This window comes from Lithobates pipiens, unplaced genomic scaffold (assembly GCF_037356315.1).
Source record: "Lithobates pipiens isolate NorthernLeopardFrog02 unplaced genomic scaffold, aLitPip1_a1.2 Scaffold_27, whole genome shotgun sequence".
In the NCBI taxonomy this organism is placed as follows: Eukaryota; Metazoa; Chordata; class Amphibia; order Anura; family Ranidae; genus Lithobates; species Lithobates pipiens.
The window spans coordinates 136,735,065-136,757,295 of NW_027507788.1; the positions used below are offsets into that span (position 1 = coordinate 136,735,065).

Sequence of the window (22,231 nt, forward strand, 5' to 3'; positions counted from 1 at the left end):
TAGGCCTCAGTCTCTCACTCCTGGTCACACACAGACCTCCTGCTGGAAAGTGTTGAATGATGTCCAGAGAGGCTGAAAACAGGCCGCGCCTGTCCTTTTATCACGCCTCCCAGCAGGCAGTTCTGAGCACTTTGCATTGTCTGTCCTGTAGTTCAGGGCTGATTCAGCTACAGAGTGACTTCCTCCTCCAAACGACATCTCCCACAATACTTTTCTGCATTTCTTCTCAAGAGTGAGGAATAATCCGAACAGAGTCCAGCAATCACTAGGGGGAGCCAAACTCATTTGCAAACAAAAACTAACTGTTCAACTATAATGACTATAGTAGCAAACCCTTGGCTACACATGTATGTGGAGGAAGATGCAGGGTTAAAGGTGCAGATTTAGGCAGAGATAGTGTATGAAGGGAAGTTAAGGGCGGTGCTGGCAGTTTGCGTGAATTGTTGTACTTCCAAATTGACAAAGGGATATTCCATAGGATCACCAGCTGGCAGAAGCACATGGGGTTGATTTACTAAAACAGGAGAGTGCAGCTCTGCATAGAAACCAATCCGCTTCCATTCTTTTTTTTTTTTGTCAAGGCTTAATTGAACAGACTGAAGTTAGAAGCTAATTCACTACTATGCACAGCTGCACCAGATTTTGCACACTCCAGTTTTAGTAAATCAACCCCTGTGTCTGACTAGAGCATGCTGTCACAAACTGTGGGTATTGATCCATATCTCAAGTTGTCTTAGAGCATGGAAGTAAACCTTACCTCAGTACTACTGCTGTCCCTGTGGGTGGAGTCAACCTGCCTGGTAGAAGAGCTGCACTGGCAACAGGACTGTTGCAGGACAGTACTAGTAGCTGAGTGTATCGTTAGTGACTTTTGAAGGACTGTTTGAAACACACTATAGTAGGATTGACCATACCTACACTGACTGACCTACACATACACTGACATTTACATACTCTGACCTACCTACACTGACATTAACATACACTGACATACCTACATTGACATACCTACACTGATATTTACCTACACTGACTGACCTACACATACACTGACATTTACATACACTGACCTACCTACACTGACTTGCCTGACCTACATACACTGACTGACCTACACATACACTGACATTTACATACACTGACCTACCTACACTGACTTGTCTGAACTACCTACACTGACTGATCTACACATACACTGACATTTACATACACTGACCTACCTACACTGACATTAACATACACTAACCTACCTACACTGACATACCTACACTGATATTTACCTACACTGACTGACCTACACATACACTGACATTTACATACACTGACCTACCTACACTGACATTTACATACACTGACCTACCTACACTGACATTAACATACACTGACATTAACATACACCGACCTACCTACAGTGACATTAACATACACTGACATTAACATACACTGACCTACCTACACTGACCTACCTACACTGACATTAACATACACTGACCTACCTACACTGACCTACCTACACTGACATTAACATACACTGACCGACCTACACTGACCTACCTACACTGACATTTACATACACTGACCTACCTACACTGACCCACATACACTGTCTGACCTACCTCAGCCCTGGTGTGCAGTGTCACAGCAGCCAGTCCTCAGAGGAAGAGGAGAAGAGGAGAGGAGAGCGGCTCGCCCGAGCGCCAAGCGGGGATGTGGCGTGGTAGCCGCTTTGTAATTCCCGCTTTCTGGAGCCAACAGTGCCTATGATGGATGTCACACATCCCGTGGTCCCGTCATTGGACCAGTGGGACGTCCATCATAGACATGCAGGCTCCAGAAGGCGGGACCTGCTACTGCACTCGGCCGCACTTGGCCACACTCGGCGGTGCTCGGTATCAGAATGGTCCCAGCGCTCACCGCGGCGCTCGGGGCTAGCAATGGAGATCCTGCAGAGCCTCCCCCTTGCATCAGGGTCTCCAGAGAGCCCCCCACATACATCAGAGTTCCCAGAGAACCCCCCTTACATTAGGGTCCCCAGAGAGCCTCCCCCTTAAATCAGGGTCCCCAGAGAGCCTCCCCCTTAAAATCAGGGGTCCCCAGAGAGCCCACCACTTACCCCTGCAGAGACTCAGGGCTATGGGCCCCAGATTCAGGGCTATAGCCCCAGAAGCCACCCCCTAGTGACGCCACTGCAACTGTCTATGGCCAGCTTAAAGCCGGGTACACACGGGCCGAATGCCAGGAGACATTTGAGGGTTAAAAAAAATAACAGCCAACTTTCGGCCTGTGTGTATGTCGGTCTGTCTATTTGGCCAGCTTCTGTTGGATGAGCATGCTGGAAAACTAGCACCCGACTGACTCCCGATCAGCGATCTCATCCAATGGCATTCCCACATCAGAACACAGCAGCTCAGCGGGGGAGATCGCTTTACCAATGTCGGATGGTTGGTACAGCGGCTCTGTCAGCTGTTAGTGTGTACTCGGCTTTGGGCCACTTCATATAATGTAACATATATATGCTAAAAAATCCTTTATGGTGATAACATTTTTCCAAACCATTTGTCTAAAGAGAAAGATTTAACAAAAGGTTGGAAAATCATTCCAACAAGTATCTAATTTCTGTTGGAAACAGGCAATTGTTTACATGTCTAAAATGCTACAATGTAATTCAAGTTCAATTAATATTTTCTGAGTATTCTTTATACATTCAAAGAGTGTCTGCTCAATCTTCCCCATAAGGGTGACATATATAGCCACCTTTAACCCTATTAGTCTGCTAAGAGAGTTTTTATACTTTGCCTACACAGCCACTTTTAAAAATAAATCTCTACAAAATGCAGTGAACGTGTGTAAAGTGCGGTAAAATACAGAAACCAATCAGAACTACTTTAATCAGATCACTAAAATATAATATCAGATTGATTCCTATTACTGGACTTTGCACAAAAATTACATGGTAAAACATAAGAGCAAATATTGATTTCTACGATCTCTGGCTACGGCTTCTTCAGAAATTGCAGGAACAGCAAAAACACATATGGTAAATTGTTTTTGCAGACAGCTTAGAAGTCAAAGCATACATGCTCTAATATTTCAAATGACACTCTATTTATACAACAGCAATGACATGCAAACAAACTGCCTTTTGCTACAGCCAAATAATAGAAATTTTGACCCATCAGTCTAGGGCAGCTGCTGCCATTTTTCTGCAGCCAAGTTCCTATGTTTCTCTATAGTTGAGTCTTTTAGCTTCCATGTCCTATGCACAAAAACATAGGAACTGGGGTGTAGAAGAAAGGTGTGTATGTGTGTGTGTGTTTGTGTATATACAGTATCTCACAAAACCTCACATTTTCATGTGACAACACTGAAGAAATGACACTTTGCTACAATGTAAAGTAGTGAGTATACAGCTTGTATAACAGTGTAAATTTGCTGTCCCCTCAAAATAACTCAACAAAAGTGAGTACACCCCTAAGTGAAAATGTCCAAATTGGGCCCAAAGTGTCAATATTTTGTGTGGCCACCATTATTTTCCATCACTGCCTTAACCTTCTTGGGCATGGAGTTCACCAGAGCTTCACAGGTTGCCACTGGAGTCCTCTTCCACTTCTCCATGATGACATCACAGAGCTGGTGGATGTTAGAGACCTTGTGCTCCTCCACTTTCCGTTTAAGGATGCGCCACAGATGCTCAATAAAGAGCTGTACACTCACTACTTTACATTGTAGCAAAGTGTAATTTCTTCAGTATCGTCACATGAAAAAATATAATAATTTTTTTTCAAAAATGTGATGGGTATACTCACTTTTATGAGATACTGTGTGTGTATATGTGAATATATATATATATATTGAGAGGAACTGACAAACAGGACTGTCAAAGTTGTGTAAATGTCCCCTGGGATTGTCACCTACACATGGTGAGAGGCTTGTTTGTGATTGATATGGGGCATACAAACTTCCCTTTCTTTCAAATTGTAATAAGTCCTGTACAGGGTCATGGAGCCCTGAGACTTTGTAGAGCTTTGGGTGGAAAATGCCTCCATTCCTAGTCTGAAATCTTACCTTGTAGTAGGACCTCTTATTAGTCTCAGCTGTGGACAGGCCTTTATATATGTGAACGGACAGAACAAAACATCTCACAGTCTTTACTCTCCTAGTAAATTAGCCTCACTGTGTGTAAAAATATGTGTAACCTCACCTTCTTCTTCCTGTTCCTCTTCTTTTTTAATCGCAAGAAAGAAACAAAAGAAAAAAAAATAATAATTCTGTTTTATTGTTGCTTTTATAAAATTTAGGTGGGGATGAGCAGTAAAACTGAAAAGGTGTTTTGGAAAAACAACTGTTAGTAAAAACTATAGAAAAAGAAAAATGATTACAAAGAAAAACAATTGTAATGGATTCAAATGAGACCAACGCTGTGGAATAAGTGAAGGTAGAAGTGTATTTTGCCTGTTCCATTCTTTATAGTCAATATGTGGTCTGTCAAATACAAAATCAAATGAAATTAGACAGAGTGGAATGGGATGTACCCGTACTGCAGGGGCAATGTTCTATTCAAGTCTATGGGACATTAGTAGACAGGCGCTGGCATCCTGGCAGGAGATTTTTACATGTGGGATGTAGAGGGGCTGCCATCACCATCAGAGGTAAGTACCTGCAGGGGTGGGGGGGGGGGGGGATGTGGTTTAGCTTAGTTTATTAAGGGGGCTAGAGGGCAGGACTGTGGGATTTTTTGATAAATACAGAACTTGCCATTCAAGAATGCTGTTTTAAACCCATGACAAGAATATTACATAGGTTGCTCATGCTTAATGTTTCTTCTAAAAATGTATATCATTATTATACAGGATTTATATAGCACCACCAGCTTGATCAGTGCTTTACAATATAAAGGGAGACAGTACAATTACAATACAATTCAAGATGATGAGAGCCGAGGGCAAGGAGGGCTCTGCTCGTGAGAGCTTACAATCTAGTTACCTGGCTTCCATGCCGATCCAAAAGCTCCACTGCTTCCTGAGTCACTGACTCAAGAATTTCTTACCTCTTTCTGAAACCTATTTTACAGAATGCATGTTCTAGGTCTATGACTCAAAAACTGTTGACAACAGACAAAGACAGCCAATACGTATTTTTTTTTAGAAGTAGGCATCCCTGAAATTTACTCATGTCGGGGGTCACTATTAAATGCTAAAAGGGTGTGTACAGTTATTTCAGTTGACTTTTTTATTTGAATGTAACCAGCCTAAAGTAAGTAGCATTACTGTGCAAATGCCTTAAAAGCATTTGCACGTACATTATATTGCTCATTACCCATGAGCACCGTACTTCCTGTCTGGCAGGTCAGTGGTTATGCTTCATCACTCCTTTCTCAGTGCAAATATATGGGCAGCTGTTTACTGAGCGTAACCGATGCCACATACAGTAAATTAAGCTTAACCACTTCAATACTGGAGACTTTCTGCCTGGGCCAATGATCAGCTTTCAGCACTGTCCCACTTTGAATGACAATTGCTTGGTAGTGCAACACTGTACTCATATGAAATTTGTATCAACTTTTAAAAAAAGATAAAGCTTACTTTCGATGGCATTTAATCACCACTTTTTTTTATTTTTGGCTAATCAAGCGAAAAATGCATAAAATTTTGAAAAAAACATTATTTTTCTTAGTTCCCGCTATAAAAGTTTGCAAATAAGCCATTTTTCTTTTTCACTAATGTGCACTGATGAGGCTACATTGATGAGCACTGATGAGGCTACACTGATGGGCACTGATGAGGCAGCACTGATGGGCAATGATGAGCACTAATGAGGAGGCAATGATGGCCACTGATGAGGTGGCACTGATGGCCACTGAGGAGGCGGCACTGATAGGCACCGATGAGGAGGCACTGATGATGCTGCTCTGATAGGATGCCCTGATGGGCACTGATAGGCTGCACTGATTGGGTTGCACTGATAATCAGGGCACAGATGATCAGTGACCTGATTATCGGTGTAAATGATGTGCTGACAGGCTTGCCAGTTAGCTGCTCTCCCTCCCTCCCACAGACAGAGTGAGTTTACAAATGATCAGCTGTGATTGGACACAGCTGATCACATAGTAAAGGGCCGGTGTGAGTAGTCCCTTACCCTGATCTGTGATTAGCTGTGTCCTAAGGACACAGCATTCACAGAGTGCACCTGATGCTCACTGCAGGAGGCACGCAGAGGGCAGGGATTTGGGAGGACATTTATGGACTCCCTCTCAGAACTGGACAACTGAGCTGTGGCCGTCTTTTGGCTTTAGCACGTTCGGGAACTGGTTATTTAACAGATCTGGCTATATACAATCCAGAACACAATAGTTAATAATTGATCCTCCATTGTGACGGTGGGCAGGGGATCGTCTCCTCGCACCCGCTGTCACAATTTTAAACAGTGCGGTTGTGCAGGGCTTTGCCCAGCCATTTCATTCATTCACAGGGTTCTGTGAATGAATGAACTACAGGTCCTGTCTGCCACTGTAGAAGTTGAATTGTAGTTCTCAGAGAACTGAGAGTGTGCTGGTGAGTGCCCTTGTAGTTTATTGAGTCTTCCTGTATTTCAGTAACTATCTGCACATACAGCAGGCACCTGTACTGAGTGTCTGCAGGAGCTTGACATTGCAAGATCACGAGTGCAATGCTCTCCGGATCCTTAAGAAAAAATGAAATGCTCTTTATTTTCCTTTTTTTACCTGCCAAAATTATTATTATTATTTATTTATTTATTTATTTTTAGAAAAGTGAACTTATGGGCTGAATGGACTGTTCAGTCTCCCATTAGCTGACACTTCTTCTTTGCACTATTTTCCCCTCATTCTGCCAGAATAGACCTAACATTTAACTTGTCTTTAGAAGTAATAAAGTTATAGATACAGAAGTGTGACAATGGCTTGACCTAAGATAGTCAGAATATAAAGTTACCAGTCTGTCAGCATAATAAATAAATATTGTGTACATTGAAAATGAATACATGAGCAGGTAAATGGGACAAAAAGCAAACTTACCCTCTTGCTGTTCCCTATAGGAGGAAAAACAAGTAGATAAATTATCACACGTAGGTATCCATAAGTATGAAAACAAATTAAAAGGAAAAACATACACTGTTCCCTTGTCAGAAGACAATAGCTCAGCAGGGAGATCGCTGTACTAACATCAGATAGTTGGTACAGCAAGCTCCCCCTTAGCTCCTCAATTTTTTATTGTTTAGCCCGCTAAGTTGAACAACAAAAAAGGAATAGTGTGTACCAGGCATAACTGTTCCCTAAAACAAACTCCTTAATCCAGGAACTTGAGGTGAGCGTGTATGTTAATCATCTATGTTTAAAAGTTACAGTACATTCCAAGTCTCTTTTTTTTAGCAAAGAAAACTAAAGAAAGCCTTCTATGACTTCAGAACTCAGAGTAATTCAATATTTGTTCCTTATAAGTATCTGATTCCTGTTTTTACCCAAGACCACCCAACATTTCTGTTATTTCTGAATACATTAAATATTTCACCAAGCCCCTACTTAATTGGCGCCTGTCATAAAGAATGCATATTCTTTCTGGTGACACCCAAATCTGGAGCCCCATTATTCTAGGACTGCTCTGGCATAGAGCTCATAGTATATTGCCAACTCTACTTGCCTATTGAACTATTAATCCCTTTAAAATCTCTATCTCTAATTTAAAAGGTAAACAAATAAACTATAAGGTCTAAAATTGTAATTTATTTACCATCAATAATTCTCAGTTTGATTTCAGTATGCAAGGTTGAGTGGTAAAGTGCTATAGTAGTGTTCTTCTAATAAATATAAATCATTTATGTTCATAGGTATAACTCAGGGGTGAGTAAATATCAATTCACAAAGTATTTATAGCCTTAAGCAGCCCATAGATTATGCAATTTTCTTTCTATCCACCATGGGTAGAAGGAAAGAAGACTGCTTGATTCCTCCATCAACACATTTAGTGTTGATGGGGGGAATAACTCCTGCCCCGCTATTGTGTTCTGACAGATTGGTTGCGCTGAATTTATTTGATGGATCAACTTCAATACAACCAGTGTGCACATAGATGGGTCAAATTTTGGCCTGTCCCTGCTGAACCAGCTGAGATTTAATCCATCAATGGCTGGATTTACTCCAAAGATATTATTCTAACGCAGAGTTCTCCATGAATTAAACAAACTAGGCATATATGGCAGTTCAGTTGCTGCTTGTAGCAAAAGACCTACATCAGCGTTTTTTAACCCTGTTAAGGAAACCTCCATTCATGGCTTTCTGTCGCTCCCAGCCCTAATGATTGGTGGGGAACCATAGTGAAAGGGAAAAGCCTGTATGTCAGGGCTGGGCTCAGCCCTTCCTTCTCTGAGCTGGTCGCTCAGCTGTCGACTCGACTAATTTCCAGCTCCTATCTCTCCACAGTGGCACACCTGTTGATGATATCCTGCTCGTCAGTCCTGCCTACTTAAGACCCCTTTCACACTGGGGCAGTTTTTAGGCATTTTTCAGGCGCTTTAGCGTTAAAAAAGTGCCTGTAAAGAGCTTGAAAGAAGCCTCATCTGCAATCCCAATGTGAAAGCCCAAGTGCTTTAAGACCCCTTTCACACCAAGGGCGTTTTTCAGGTGCTATAGCGTTAGAAATAGCACCTGCAATCCGCCCTAAAACAGCTGCACCATTGTCTGTAGTGTGAAAGCCCGATGCTATGGGCGCCATGGTGTGAAAGGGGTCTAAGAGCCCTTTCACACTGCCAACGCCCGAAATCAATGGGAAGCGCCTGAAAAGCATCTGCAAAGTGCCTGCAAATCGCTGGCAGCAGTGCTTTGTGGGTGCTTTTAGCCCTTTATTTGGCCACTAGCAGGGGTTAAAAGCACCCCACTAGCGCTTGAAAAACGCTGGTAAAGCGCAGCTAGTTTAAGTGGCACTTTACGAGCGTTTTTCGGGCTTGGCAGTGTGAAAGGGCTCTTAAAGCACTTGGGCTTTCACATTGGGATTGCAGTTGAGGCTTCTTTCAGGTGCTTTACAGGCGCTTATATTAATGCTAAAGTGCCTGAAAAACGCCATAGTGTGAAAGGGGTCTCAGTGTGAAAGCACTCGGGCTTTCACATTGGGATTGCAGATGAGGCTTCTTTCAGTCGTTTTACATGTGCTTTTTTTAACGCTAAAGCGCCTGAAAAACGCCCCAGTGTGAAAGGGGGTCTAAAGTGGATGTAAACCCGAAAAAAAAATCATAATATAGAGTATTCAATTTTCTATAATTTGAGCCCAGTCTTGCTACAAAGAGTTAATCCAGCTCTGAGCAATCTCTTTTATTGTTCAGTGAGATAAATCTTGACAAACAGAGAAAAACTTTGTCAAATCCTCCCCCTTTGCATTGAGTGACAGGTGATTTACATATCCCCTGCACTAGTCTAAGAGACATGCATTATTTTTTAATTCCCTCCCACTCCTTTCTTCTGCTGCTCTGCAAGGATTGGCTGTTCCACATCTCAGCATGATTTGGCATGCTGAAGTCATGTGGGGACTTTTCTGGGTTTTGACTTGGATGTTAGTGATCATAGCAGAAGTTCAGTGTAAGAAGTACACAGGAGAAAATGCATGTTGATAAAGGGAGTGTAGAGGTGGGCGGGGAGTCTACTGACATCACGACTCCACCCACTGAGCCCTGGAAAACAGACCCACCCACAAAATCTGCAGTTTTTCGGGTCTCATAGCAGACAGAGGGGAGACATTTGACAGATAAGTATACATGCAGGAGGCATGTACATCCTTCTAGATAACCAATATTGCAGTAGTTTGGAAAGGATGAGAGTGGGTTTAAATCCACTTTAAGCTGTCCAGCCCAGATGATCTCTGCCTTCACCTTTGGTCACATTTCTAGAGACACTCTCCTGTGTTCCTGTTAAAGACTTGCTCGGCTGACATTCCTTCTGGCTCCAGATTCTGCTTGCTGTTCTACTACTATGCTCATCTCTGGCTCCCTGATGCTTTGGCTTGTCTGACTATTCATTCCGGTTCTAGAACTCTGGCTATGTTTTGACTATGTGACTCTGTTTACCTTTTTTTATTATGATTAAACAAGTGAGATTTAACTGTACTTCTGTCTCAGTCTGATTCATGGTTTCTGACACTGTAGCAGTCAGCCTTGAGACTTCACCATGTTTTGGTCAATACTTGGCAATACAGAACACTTTTCTGAAGTGCACACCTGCCCTAATCAAGAGTGTTTAAATAGACTAGTGGACATTCAGCCTGTTTGCTTATGCCCTAGATTCAGGTCTGTCTGACTTTTGCCTGGTCATGTCTTGGATTAGTCCTGCAAATTGTTAGCACTCTATTTGTATACCCAGTTTGCCTGTGCTTGTTCTGATCAATGGCCCAACATCTCTGCTGATGTCGGTTACTGCTCTGCCTACATGTCAGTAATGTGGAGTCTGTTTAGGATCAATATAGTTGATCAAACCATATACATGTTGGCTTTGCTATTGTCTGCTCTATTCTTTAAGCATCTTATAACTTACGCTAATCACTAAAATGTTTATTATACTATACATTGTGCCTTGGTAGTTGTGTATTTAGGCAGGCTTATAAAGTTACCAATAGTTATGCTTTAATGACAAAGACATGTAAACATAAACTGTTGAATATAATCTCAGAGACCTATTGTACCAGAGTTTAAGTTGTCAGCATTTATTTTCAGATACTGAAGGTAAACCAAGATCTTATGTGGCTATAAAAAGGTGACTTACTCATAATCCACTTCTTCTGTGTCAGACATGCTGTCAAGCGCTGAGCTCACCTGTAGATAAATAACTAGAGTTCAGAAACTCACAATTTGTTAAGGATGATATCATTATACATACATCACAATAAAACAAGTACTGAACAAAATCTACAATATTTTATTGTATCAAACAACATTTCTAGAATTAAAGTGGTTCTAAAGGCAGAATATTTTTTTTATCTTAATACATTCTATCCATTAAAGTAAAAAATCTTCTGTGTTCATCTCCCCTCACACCCCCTGATCACCTGGCAGGAGACATCAGGTTTTAGCTTCAGTTAGGGTCAGCGTCAGTCCCAGGCAGCGTCAGATTTGTGCCAAAAGCGCTAACCCATGCATGCACCATACACCTCCCTTACTAGTATAGTGTCTGAACGGATCAATATCTTTTATTTTGATCAGAACTATATTAGCTTTCCCAGTAGTTTAGGTGTTCCCAAAAATGCGGCGTTAGCAGGATCAGCCCGGACACTTGCTAGCACCTGTGCTTTGCCCCTCCGCCCAGCCCAACCCAGCCCACCCAAGTGCAGTATCAATCGATCCCTGCGTAAGCTAAAAAATTTTTTGGTAGCGATTGAAGCAGGCTCTGACAGTCAGGTGCTCTTTTGCTTGTGAGTCGCGCTAGTGGTACCTATAAATTTAAAGCCAAAATGTCCAAACAGAGGTACACTAGTGAAGAGGCCTACACATTGCGGAGAATGACAGATGAGAGCAATGGGGAGGCAGCCTCACTGTCAGGACCAGTAGAGAACAGTGGTACCCTGACAGATAGCTCTGATGACAGAGTAGGGGTCCCTGCTAAGGTCAGGCGTACCCGACCCCGTTCTTCTGGCTCTCGTATGGAGCAGAGAACCAGCACTAGTGCCGCTCATCCTTCTGGTGAACTAGCAAGCACCAATGGCCTAGTACATCCTGGTCGTAGACAAACCAGCACTGCAGTATCATGTGGTGACACGGGGAGTCCCATAAGTGTAGTTCAAGCTGGTGCAGTGGCTAGCACAAGTAGTGTCCCGCAGCCACCAAGATGACAAAGCCCATGAGCCCAAAGTGCCCTTTTGCCAATCCTGATTGGGAGCCCACCATTTCTGCAGTACTTCCCTCATTCACTGGCCAACCCGGAATTCAGGTGGAAACAGTTAATTTTACCTCACTTGATTTTTATTCACTGTTTTTCACAGAGGATCACTATAGCTCTATTGTGGACCGAAGCAATTTGTATGATGGTTACTTCATCACCACTAATCCCCAGATTATGCTAGAGAATGGAAACCTATTATGGTTTCTGATTTTAAGATTTTTCTGGGCCTATCCCTCCTCATGGGCATAACGTAAAAATGCGAGTTGCAGTCATATTGGTCCACTGACCCAATTCACCATATGCCCGTGTTCTCTGCTTCCATGACCAGGGCGCGATACGGGCAGATCTTGCGGTTCATGCCTTTTAATGACGATGAACTCTGTTCTCGGGGTGACCCTGAATTTGATTGGCTCCACAAACTTTGGCCCCTGATAAACCACTTCAACCAACAATTTGCAGCCTTGTTTACTCCCAATCAAGTTATCTGCGTTGATGTCCCTGATTACGTTTTCTGGCTGCTTGTCTTTCAAACAGAATCTCCACAGCAAGCATGCCAGCTTTGGGGTCAAGATGTATAATCTCCGTGACAGGGCCACAGGCTATACATATAGTTTTATGGTTTACAAGGAAAAAGACAGTCACATGGACCCCCCCCCCCCCCCCCCAACTGCCGAGACTACATAGAGAGTACTGGCAAGATTGTTTGGGACTTGGTGTCACCCATATTCGGAAAGGGGTACCACTTGTACGTGGACAATTATTACACGAGCGTGCCACTTTTTAGTTACCTGCTGGATTGTGAAATTGGCACATGTAGCACCGTGCGATCTATTCACCGGGGCTTCCCCCAGCGGCTTGTAGAATCACAACTTAGAGAGGGGGAGAAAGCCTGCTTGAAGTGTAATAATTAGCTTGCATTGAAGTGAAGGGATAATTGGAATGTTTTCGTTCACGCAGATACAACTGTCCAAATTTCAACGGCGACTGGTATTGTTGAGAAACCCCTCTGTGTCCATGAATACAACCTTAATATGGGAGGGGTGGACTTCAACGACCAGTTGATGGCGCCTTAATTAATTGCCCGTAAGGCCAGACGCTGGTACAAAAATGTGTCTGTACACCTATTTCATTTGGCTCTGCTGAACGCTTATGTGCTATACAAAGTGTCAGGACAAACTGGATCCTTCCTTAAATTCCAGGAAGAGATTGTCACAGCGCTTCTGTTTCCAGACAGTGCTGTGTCCCAACTTCTCAATGCAAATGCATACATTTTCTGTATGCTATCTCTGGTACCCCTACCCAACGAGCCCCGCAAAGAAGATGTGGTGTCTGTAGGAAACGCGGATATAGGAGTGACAGCCACTATTATTGTCCCTTATGTCCTGCTCGACCTGGTCTTTGCATCTGTGAATGTTTCCAACTCTACCACACACTAGTGGAGTATTAGTGTAGGGTACGGCACTGCACAGGGCACACTTTCACAGGGTCTCCAAAGATGCCATCGCATTTTGAGAGACCTGAACCTGAAACCGTTACAGTTACAAATAAAAGTGTAAAAAAATATATATATACTGTATATACTCATGTATAATCCAACTTTTTTCAGCACATTTTTTATGCTGAAAAAGCCCCACTCAGCTTATACTCGAGTGAGGATCTCCCGCTGTCATGCAGTCTTAACTGTTCGGCGGCTGTCCACTGTAAAAAAGCCCCGCCTCCTCATTCGTGATAGACAAAACACTGAACACTGATACAATGCTGGGAAACTGAATCAGTGTTCTGTCTATCATGGATGAGGAGGAGGCGGGGCTTTGTTGCAGTGAACGGCTGCCGAGACTCCATCTTTTTGTGTTAAAATTAGGTGCCTCTGCTTATAATCAGGTCGGCTTATACTCGAGTATATACGGGTATATATATATATATATATATATATATATATATATATATATATATATATATATATAATTTAAAAAGCCAAAAATAGTTGTAGTTTTATTGTTCTTCTCTCTCTATTGTTCTCTCTCTAGTGTTCTGCTCTGTTTTACTGTATTTTATGCTTAACTGCAATGTTTTAGTGTTACTATGTTTTATCATGTTTGTTTTTCTTGTCTGTTTACTGTGTTTTATTGTTAAACATTATTTTCTTTTCAGGTACGCCACTGATTTATTTACAGTATCTTGACAGCAACAGCGTTTGCTCTCACGACACGTAAATCAGCGACTCCATCGCTGTAGAAGGGGATTTCACCACCACAGTTAAAAAAAAGAGCATATATGCGAAGCATGGGGGCAGGGATGGAGGGGCGATTTGCCCCTAGCATTAGGGGCGGATTGCCCCCATGCTTTGGCATATATTTTTTACTCTTTTTTTTGGCACAGATTGTTGTTATTTTATTGAGTTAACGTTTTATTGTTACCATTGTTTGCTCTTCAGGTAGCCCATTCAGCTGCAACACATATTTATTTATTTTGACAGCAACAGGGTTTGCTCTCATGATATGTAAATCAGCGACTCCAGCGCTGTAGGAGGTGATTTTACCACCACAGTTAAAAAAAAAATGGTGCATATATGCCCATCATTATATTTGGTTGGATGCAGGGCGGTATTCTAATGGTGGGCATATCCACCGATCCATCCCTTTTTCGTTCAGCCCATAGGTTGCATGAAAAAAAAGAACATTACAATATATGTCCAACAAGGACCAGTGACTTACTGGTATTGAGAGGTTATGAGTGATTATACATGAATGATGCCTTCAGGTTCTTTTCAGCCGGCGGTCGGCTTTCATGTAAAAGCAATCCTAGTGGCTAATTAGCCACTAGACTGCTTTTACAAGCAGCAGGAGGGAATGTCCCCCCCCCTCCCAGGCGTCTTCCATGGTTTTCACAGGTTCTCCTGTCCCACCAGGAAACCCGAGAATGCAGCCAGTGGTTCCGCCAGCTGACCACAGAGCTAATCAGAGACCAGAATGGCTCCAATCATCTCTATGGCCTAAGAAATTGGAAGCTATGAGCATTTCATGACTTCAGTTTCACTTGATATAAACAGTGCCATTGGGTAATTGGGAAAACATCTTATCTCACTAATCTTGGTGTGGTCAGATGCTTTGACAGCAGAGGAGACATCTAGAGTCTAATAGACCCCAATTTTCTTCAAAAAATAGTACCTGTCACTACCTATTGCTATCATAAGGAATATTTACATTCCCTGTGATAACAATAAAAATTATAAAAAAAAGAAAAAAAAAGAAAGGAACGGTGTAAAAATAAAATAAAAAAAGCAAAATAAATAATTAAAATAAAAAATGGCAAACGCAAACGTCAGTCTTGTGTCGTATGTAAACAGCAATTGCACCATGCATGTGAGTTATCACTGTGAACATCAGATCGAGGGCAGTAATTCTAGCAGTAGACCTCCTCTGTAAATCTAAAGTGGTAACCTGTAAAGGCTTTTAAAAAGGTATGATTGTCACCACTGCACAGTTGTGCGCAATTTTAAAACATGTCATGTTTGGTATCTATGTAATTGCCATAACATCATCTTTTATATTGTACCAAACATTTGGACAATATAGTGTGTTTTAGTGCATTACAATTCAAAAAAGTGCAAAACTAACCATTTTAATCCGTAAGGCCTTTTCTATAACAAAAATACTTAATGTTTTGAGGTTCAAAGTAATTTTCTAGTAAAAAAAAATATTTTTATATGTAAACAAAAGGTGTCAGAAAGTTCTTTGTCTTCAAGTGATTAGAAGAGTGTGCCAAAAGCTTCTAATGTTGTGCATAAAATGCCAGGACAGTTCAACCCCCCCCCCCCCCCCCAAATGGCCCCTTTTTGGAAAGTAGACAACCCAAGCTATTTGATGATAGGCATGTTAAGTCCATGGAATATTTTATATTTTGCCGTGCTGCCATTCATGTCTAAACCGCTGGCAACAAAAATGAGTACACCCCTAAGTGAAAATGTCCAAATTGGGCACAAAGTGTCAATATTTTGTGTGTCCACCATTATTTTCCAGCACTGCCTTAACCCTCTTGGGCATGGAGTTCACCAGAGCTTCACAGGTTGCCACTGGATTCCTCTTTTACTCCTCCATGACGACATTACGGAGCTAGTGGATGTTAGAGACCCTGCGCTCCTCCACCTCCTGTTTGAGGATACCCCACAGATGCTCAATAGGGTTTAGGTCTGGAGACATGCTTGGTTTGTCCATCACCTTTACCCTCATCTTGGAAGTGTGTTTGGGGTCATTATCATGTTGGAATACTTCCCGGCAGCCCAGTCTCTGAAGGGAGGGGATCATGCTCTGCTTCAGTATGTCACAGTAAATATTGGCATTCATAGTTCCCTCAGTGAACTGTAGCTCCCCAGTAGTGGTAGCCCTCATGTAGCCCCAGACCATGACACTCCCACCACCATGCTTGACTGTAGGCAAGACACACTTGTCTTTGTATGCCTCACCTGGTTTCTGCCACACACGCTTGACACCATTTGAACCAAATAAGTTTATCTTGGTCTCATCAGACCACAGGATATGGTTCCAGTAATCCATGTCCTTAGTCTGCTTGTCTTCAGCAAACTGTTTGCAGGCTTTCCTGTTAATCATGTTTAGAAGAGGCTTCCTTCTGGGATGACAGCCATGCAGACCAATTTGCTGCAGTATGCAGCGTGTGGTCTGAGCACTGACAGGCTGACCCTCCACCCCTTCAACCTCTTCAGCAATGCTGACAGCACTCATATGTCTACTTTCCAAAGACAACCTCTGGATATGACGCTAAGCACGTGCACTCAACTTCTTTGGTCAACCATGGTGAGGCCTGTGCTGAGTAGAACCTGTCCTGTTTAACCACTTGCTTACTAGGAACTTTAACCCCCCTCCTGCCCAGACCAATTTTCAGCTTTCAGCGCTGATGCACTTTGAATGACAATTGTGCGGCCATATAACACTGTACCCAAATGAAATTTTTATCATTTTTTTTCCCCACAAATAGAGCTTTCTTTTGGCAGTATTTAATTACAGCTGGGAGTTTTATTTTTTGCTAAACAAACAAAAAAAGATGCAAAAAAATATAAATCATGTTTCATAGTTTGTTATAAAATTTTGCAAACAGGTAATTTTTCTCCTTCATTAAAATGCGCTGATAAGGCGGCACTGGTGGGCACTGATAGGCTGGACTGGTGGGCACTGATAGGCTGCACTGGTGGGCACTGATAGGCACAGTTAAGGCGGCACTAATAGGCACAGATAAGGTGGCACCAATAGGCACAGATAAGGCAGTACTGATGGGCACAGATAAGGCGGCACTGATGAGCAAAGATGGGTACAGATAAGGTGGCACGGATGGGTGGCACTAAGGGGCACTGATAGGTACCACTGATAGATGGGACTGATGGGCACTGATAGGTGGAACTGATAGGTGGCTCTGATAGGTGGCACTGCTGGGCACTGATGGGTGGCACTGATGGGCACTGGTAGATGACACTGATGGGCACGGATATGTGGCACCTGTGCAGACATCGCTGTAACAGCTTCCACTTGAATTGCTGTGTGTTCCCATAGCTCGCTGTCACATACAGCCCCACCTCCTGGCCCGGGTACTTTGATTTACGTCACACGTCCCGGGATTGGACAGATGATCTGTCTATCAAAGTACCCAGGCCAGGAGGCAAGGCTAGAGCTGTATGTGACATCAAGCGTCGGGAATACACGCCAATGTGAATGAAAGCTGTTACAGCGATGTTCCCCGCTCTTTGATAATCCGGCCATCTGTTTTCAGCAATCACTGGGAGAAGGACTCCCATTCAACGCTGCCTGTTGGCACTGCTCGCCCACCCGCTCCCAGGCAGCCTACGCTCACCAGCCATCATTTTCCACTGCCTAATGTGTGTAGGTGAGTGGAAAATTTGAGGGCTGCTGTATGTTTGTGTGTGTATATCTTAGAGCTGCACTATTAATCGTTAAAATATCGCGTTTTGGATTCAACCCCCCCTCATGATCTTAATCCGGCATTTCCATGATTCTTTCATGTAACAAGTGCGGAGCTGTTCTCTGCTCACTCACATCTGTCAAAAAACAAACAACCATTCGACAAATGTTTATCAACATTGCTCCGTGCTGAGATGAAAGGAACAATTGTAACATTTAGTTCCTTTAGATCAAAGGAATAATCTTCGGTCTCTAAATTAGGTCAGTTTACCACTTAAAGCTGAGTTCCACCCAAAAGTGGGACTTCCGCTTATCTGCTTTCTCCATATTTGGCACCTTTCAAGGGGGGAGGGTGGAAATCGTACCTATTTTTGACAGGTGCCCTTCTCCACACCGGGGAAACACAGCACCGTCCCTCAGAAGTTCGGTCCCTTTCCTCCTTCCTTCGCTGCTTGGCCGGTTCGTGCATGCACAGTAGGGTAACGGCTGTGAAGCGGAAAGGCTTCACTGCCGGTCTCCCTTACAATGAATGGCGGTGGCAGCACCCGACAGCCAATCCGAAAATCAGCTGGGGTGTCGACATTGTGGGCTCCCTGGACAGGTAAGTGTCCACATATTAAAAGTCAGCAGCTACAGTATTTGTAGCTGCTGACTTTTATTTATTTTTTCCCCAGGTGGAACTCCTCCTTTAAGACTAAGCCTTTTTCTGACACTTGTTGCTTACAAGTTAAAATCAGTAATTTTTTGGTATAATGTGAAAGAAGATGTTACGCTGAGAATCGTGATCTTTATTCAAATTTTTTCCAGAATTGTGCAGCTCTAGTATATATATATATATATATATATATATATATACACACACTAGAGCTGCACAATTCTGGAAAAAATTTGAATCAAGATTTTTTTTCTTTAGAATAAAGATCAGGATTCTCAGCGTAACATCTTCATATATATATAGTAGATTACCACTGATCCAAATAAGCAGTGACTCTATAATTAAAAATCCCCAAAATCAGAGCACAAAGTTGTGTTTTATTGTTAAAAAGCTTATTTGGTAAGGGATCTGAATTTGGCATTAAAGCAATCCTAAAATCTCAGCTTACCATGGGGCTAGACACAAAGAAAGATTAGTCTGACAGCTGCATTAAATGTCAAGTTTATTTTGAAGATGTGTTATTGCTATTGTAATATGCTCCGTTGTAATCTCACATCTCTTTATATATATAACGCATTCCATTCTCCTGTGTGTTTCAGTGATGATGTAAGGTTTATTCATCAACGCCTACTATAAACCCATGATTCATATCATCAAATTGTTTAACAAAGCTAGTATGATCATCTTACCAAATCATTTGTTCTAGCAGAACATATATTTTTAGTACACAGGTTATATCAGTGATCTGCTGTACTTTAATCCCAAACTGAACCTGGTATGTAGCTTCGCTGTCTCCTTGCCCAAGTCCTGATAAGGCCCTGGCTGTTGCTTTTGCATTGCAGTATTCTCGGTATATTGCCGCTGTGCTTGTGGAAATGCCCTTGTTTACTCCTTGATAAACCTTTTTGCTGCCAGAGCCATGTTTGTGTTTTTTTGCATGTTTTAAAAAAAATTAAGGCCCAAAGATTACCAAAAAAAAACAAAACATTATATATTTTATGATACCCTGGAGAATAAAATAGTGGTAGTTACAATTTTTTAGGTCGCACAGTATTAACACGACAGTTTATCAAGTGCATGTAAAATTTCAGTAAAAAATACACTAATGTTAATTTAGAGCTAACACAAACGCAATATATTACCCATTTTTGGTAAAATGTAAAAGATGAGGTTGTGCCAAGTAAATAGATAATCAACATGTCGAGTCCTAAAAATGCATACAGCCATAAAATTGCAACAAACTTTGGTACCCTAAGTTTTCCACAGGGAATGCTTTAAAAGCCACTACAGGTCCTGTGTCACTTTCACTGGCTGAGAACCTGCACTTCATTTGTTTCAACAGAGAGCAGGTGAGACATCTTTAACCAATTCCCGACCAGCGCACGCCGATGTACGTCGGCAGAATGGCACAGGCAGGCAAATGGGCGTACAGGTATGTCCCTTTAAATTTGCCGCCCTGCCATCGGGAGCGCGTCGCCGGTTGGCGCGCTCCCGTGCTGGTCGGGACCCCCGTGAGTCCGATCGTGGGTCCCGCGGACTCGATCGCCGCGGGCATACCCACGATCGTCTCACGGGGCGGCCGATTGAAGAAATGCCGTTGGAAACATAATTTCTCTATTCTGAATAGCAACTAGTGACGCTGATCTCTGCTCCATGTGATTGGAGCAGAGATCAGTGTTCACTAAATGAAAGCCCATCCCCCAACAGTTAGTAACACACCCCTACGAACACTTAACCCCTACACTGCCACCCACTGGTTAACCCTTTCACTGCCAGTGTCATTTACACAGGAATCACTGCATTTATATACAGTGATTGCGGTATAGATGACAATGGTCCAAAAAATGTGTCAAAAATGTCTCATGTGTCTGCCGTAATGTCGCAGTCACAATAAAAATCGCTGATCGCCGCCATTACTAGTAAAAAAAAAATATTAATAAAAATGCCATAAAACTATCTCCTATTTTGTAAACGCTATAACTTTTGCGCAAACCAATCAATAATCGCTTATTGGGATTTTGTTTACCAAAAATATGCAGAAGAATACGTATCGGCCTAAACTGAGGGAAAAAAATGTTTTTTTATATATTTTTGGGGGATATTTATTATAACAAAAAGTAAAAAATAATGCGTTTTTTTCAAAATTGTCGCTCTATTTTTGTTTATAGCGCAAAAAATAAAAACCGCAGAGGTGATCAAATACCACCAAAAGAAAGCTCTATTTGTGGGAAAAAAAGGACGTCAATTTTGTTTAGGAGCCACGACGCACGACCGTGCAAAAGTCAGTTAAAGTGACGCAGTGCCGAATCGCAAAAAGTGGTCTGGTCTTTGACCAGCAAAATGGTCCGTCTGTAAGTGGTTAAAGACCCCTGATGTCTAATTAACAAAAACTTGTCATGAAAAAAGGCATAACATAGGGGACTTTTTTCCCCCATGTGATGAAAAATAATGTTTACTGAAAAAGAAAATGTATAAAAAAAATGTAAGTTACACCCAAGCACTTAACCCCCCAAAATAATCTTTGGTCCCCACATACACGCACCTAAAACATTGATTTCATTACACAGGTTGCACATCATTGCACATGCCGGTATGAGAGCTAAAACTCTTGATCCAATATTTTGTATTTGCAACATCACTACGACAGAGGTTCATTCAGTAAGACAAGGAGGAAGAGGGAGTTGCCATGAGTAATCACAAGGAAGAACAGCAACCATTCTTTGGCATGGTACCTGGTTAGGTGATAGGTCCTCTGGTGCTCTGACTTCCTCCCTAGCTGCTAGTCATCGGGAGTGGACTAGCGTTATGAAGATCAATGGCCTGATCACTAGGTATGGGAAGAGACCAGTTAAGTGTGAGCATGCATGAGGTCTGTGTGTGTGCTCTGTGTGACCCCATTCTGTTACTGGGACTGAGGTAACAGAGGTATGCTGACTGGTGGAGTGGGCAGAGGCTCAGCCTGTCTCTCTAAAAGAAAAACATATATCACTACACCATATATCACTACAAGTGTGTAGGACATGGAACGAAGCAGCTTATGGAGGAACATCATATTTTTTGTAGTACACACATGTGGTTCATCTTTGGGTCGGAGAGCTGCCTTGATGTTTGACTCTTCACATGACCATGGCCATGCCTTATCCTGGGCATTGGTGAGCATGCCTTCGGGTAAAGTTACCGTGCAGGGGTTATTGACCCAGTTCAGCTCAGAGTAGCACGGGTGTTCCACCGGACCTCCCTATGCCTGGTACTAACCCCCCCCCCCCCCCCCCCCCGCCCCCTTACATGTTCTTTAAGCAGCAGGACAGCTGCTCAGAATGAGTCCCCATGAGATTGCTTATACCGTAATATATATCCTATAAAGCCTGTGCCTCCAATGCATAGGAAAGTCGGACCCTAGCTCTCACACACCTACCTCTCCTTTGGTCTGACACACCCTATTAAAGAATATTGTTCCTGGGGGGGCATGTTTGAGAGTTATGCTGCTGCTTCAGAGATCACTTATCATTTTCTCAATAAATGCAAAGCATTCTCTGATTGGACAAGATGTAAAGACAGTTGAGGATCTCACACTATGCACCTTGTCCAATAAGAGAATTGTTTGCATTCATTGAGAAAGTGCAAAGTAATCTCTGAATGGTGCCCATGTTCAGTGGCCGAACACCTGTGTTCAGAATGCAGCAGGGTGGATGATTGACATGGGTCCTCAAAGCAGGTGAAGATCACTGGAGTAGTCGTGTCTATTTCAGTCATTTCCAGCTTCTAGAGGGATCCCAA

The 22,231-nt window shown here is 42.6% G+C and overlaps 1 protein-coding gene across 8 annotated transcripts in view; it reads right to left on the reverse strand.

Annotated features, from left to right (window-relative positions):
* Positions 1–22,231, reverse strand: part of TNNT1 (troponin T1, slow skeletal type) — a 121,896-nt gene that overhangs the window by 77,673 nt on the left and 21,992 nt on the right. For 4 of the 8 annotated variants that reach the window (XM_077457533.1, XM_077457530.1, XM_077457529.1 and 1 more), the window contains exons 2-4: positions 10,760–10,809; positions 7,034–7,047; positions 4,202–4,222 (exon numbers count right to left, since the gene is read on the reverse strand). In XM_077457533.1, the coding sequence (XP_077313659.1) occupies positions 4,202–4,222; positions 7,034–7,047; positions 10,760–10,788 (64 nt within the window). In that variant the 5' untranslated portion in view covers positions 10,789–10,809. Of the gene's footprint in view, positions 1–4,201; positions 4,223–7,033; positions 7,048–10,759; positions 10,810–22,231 lie in introns of those variants that run through there. The other 4 variants (XM_077457535.1, XM_077457534.1, XM_077457536.1 and 1 more) reach the window with 3 other exon arrangements.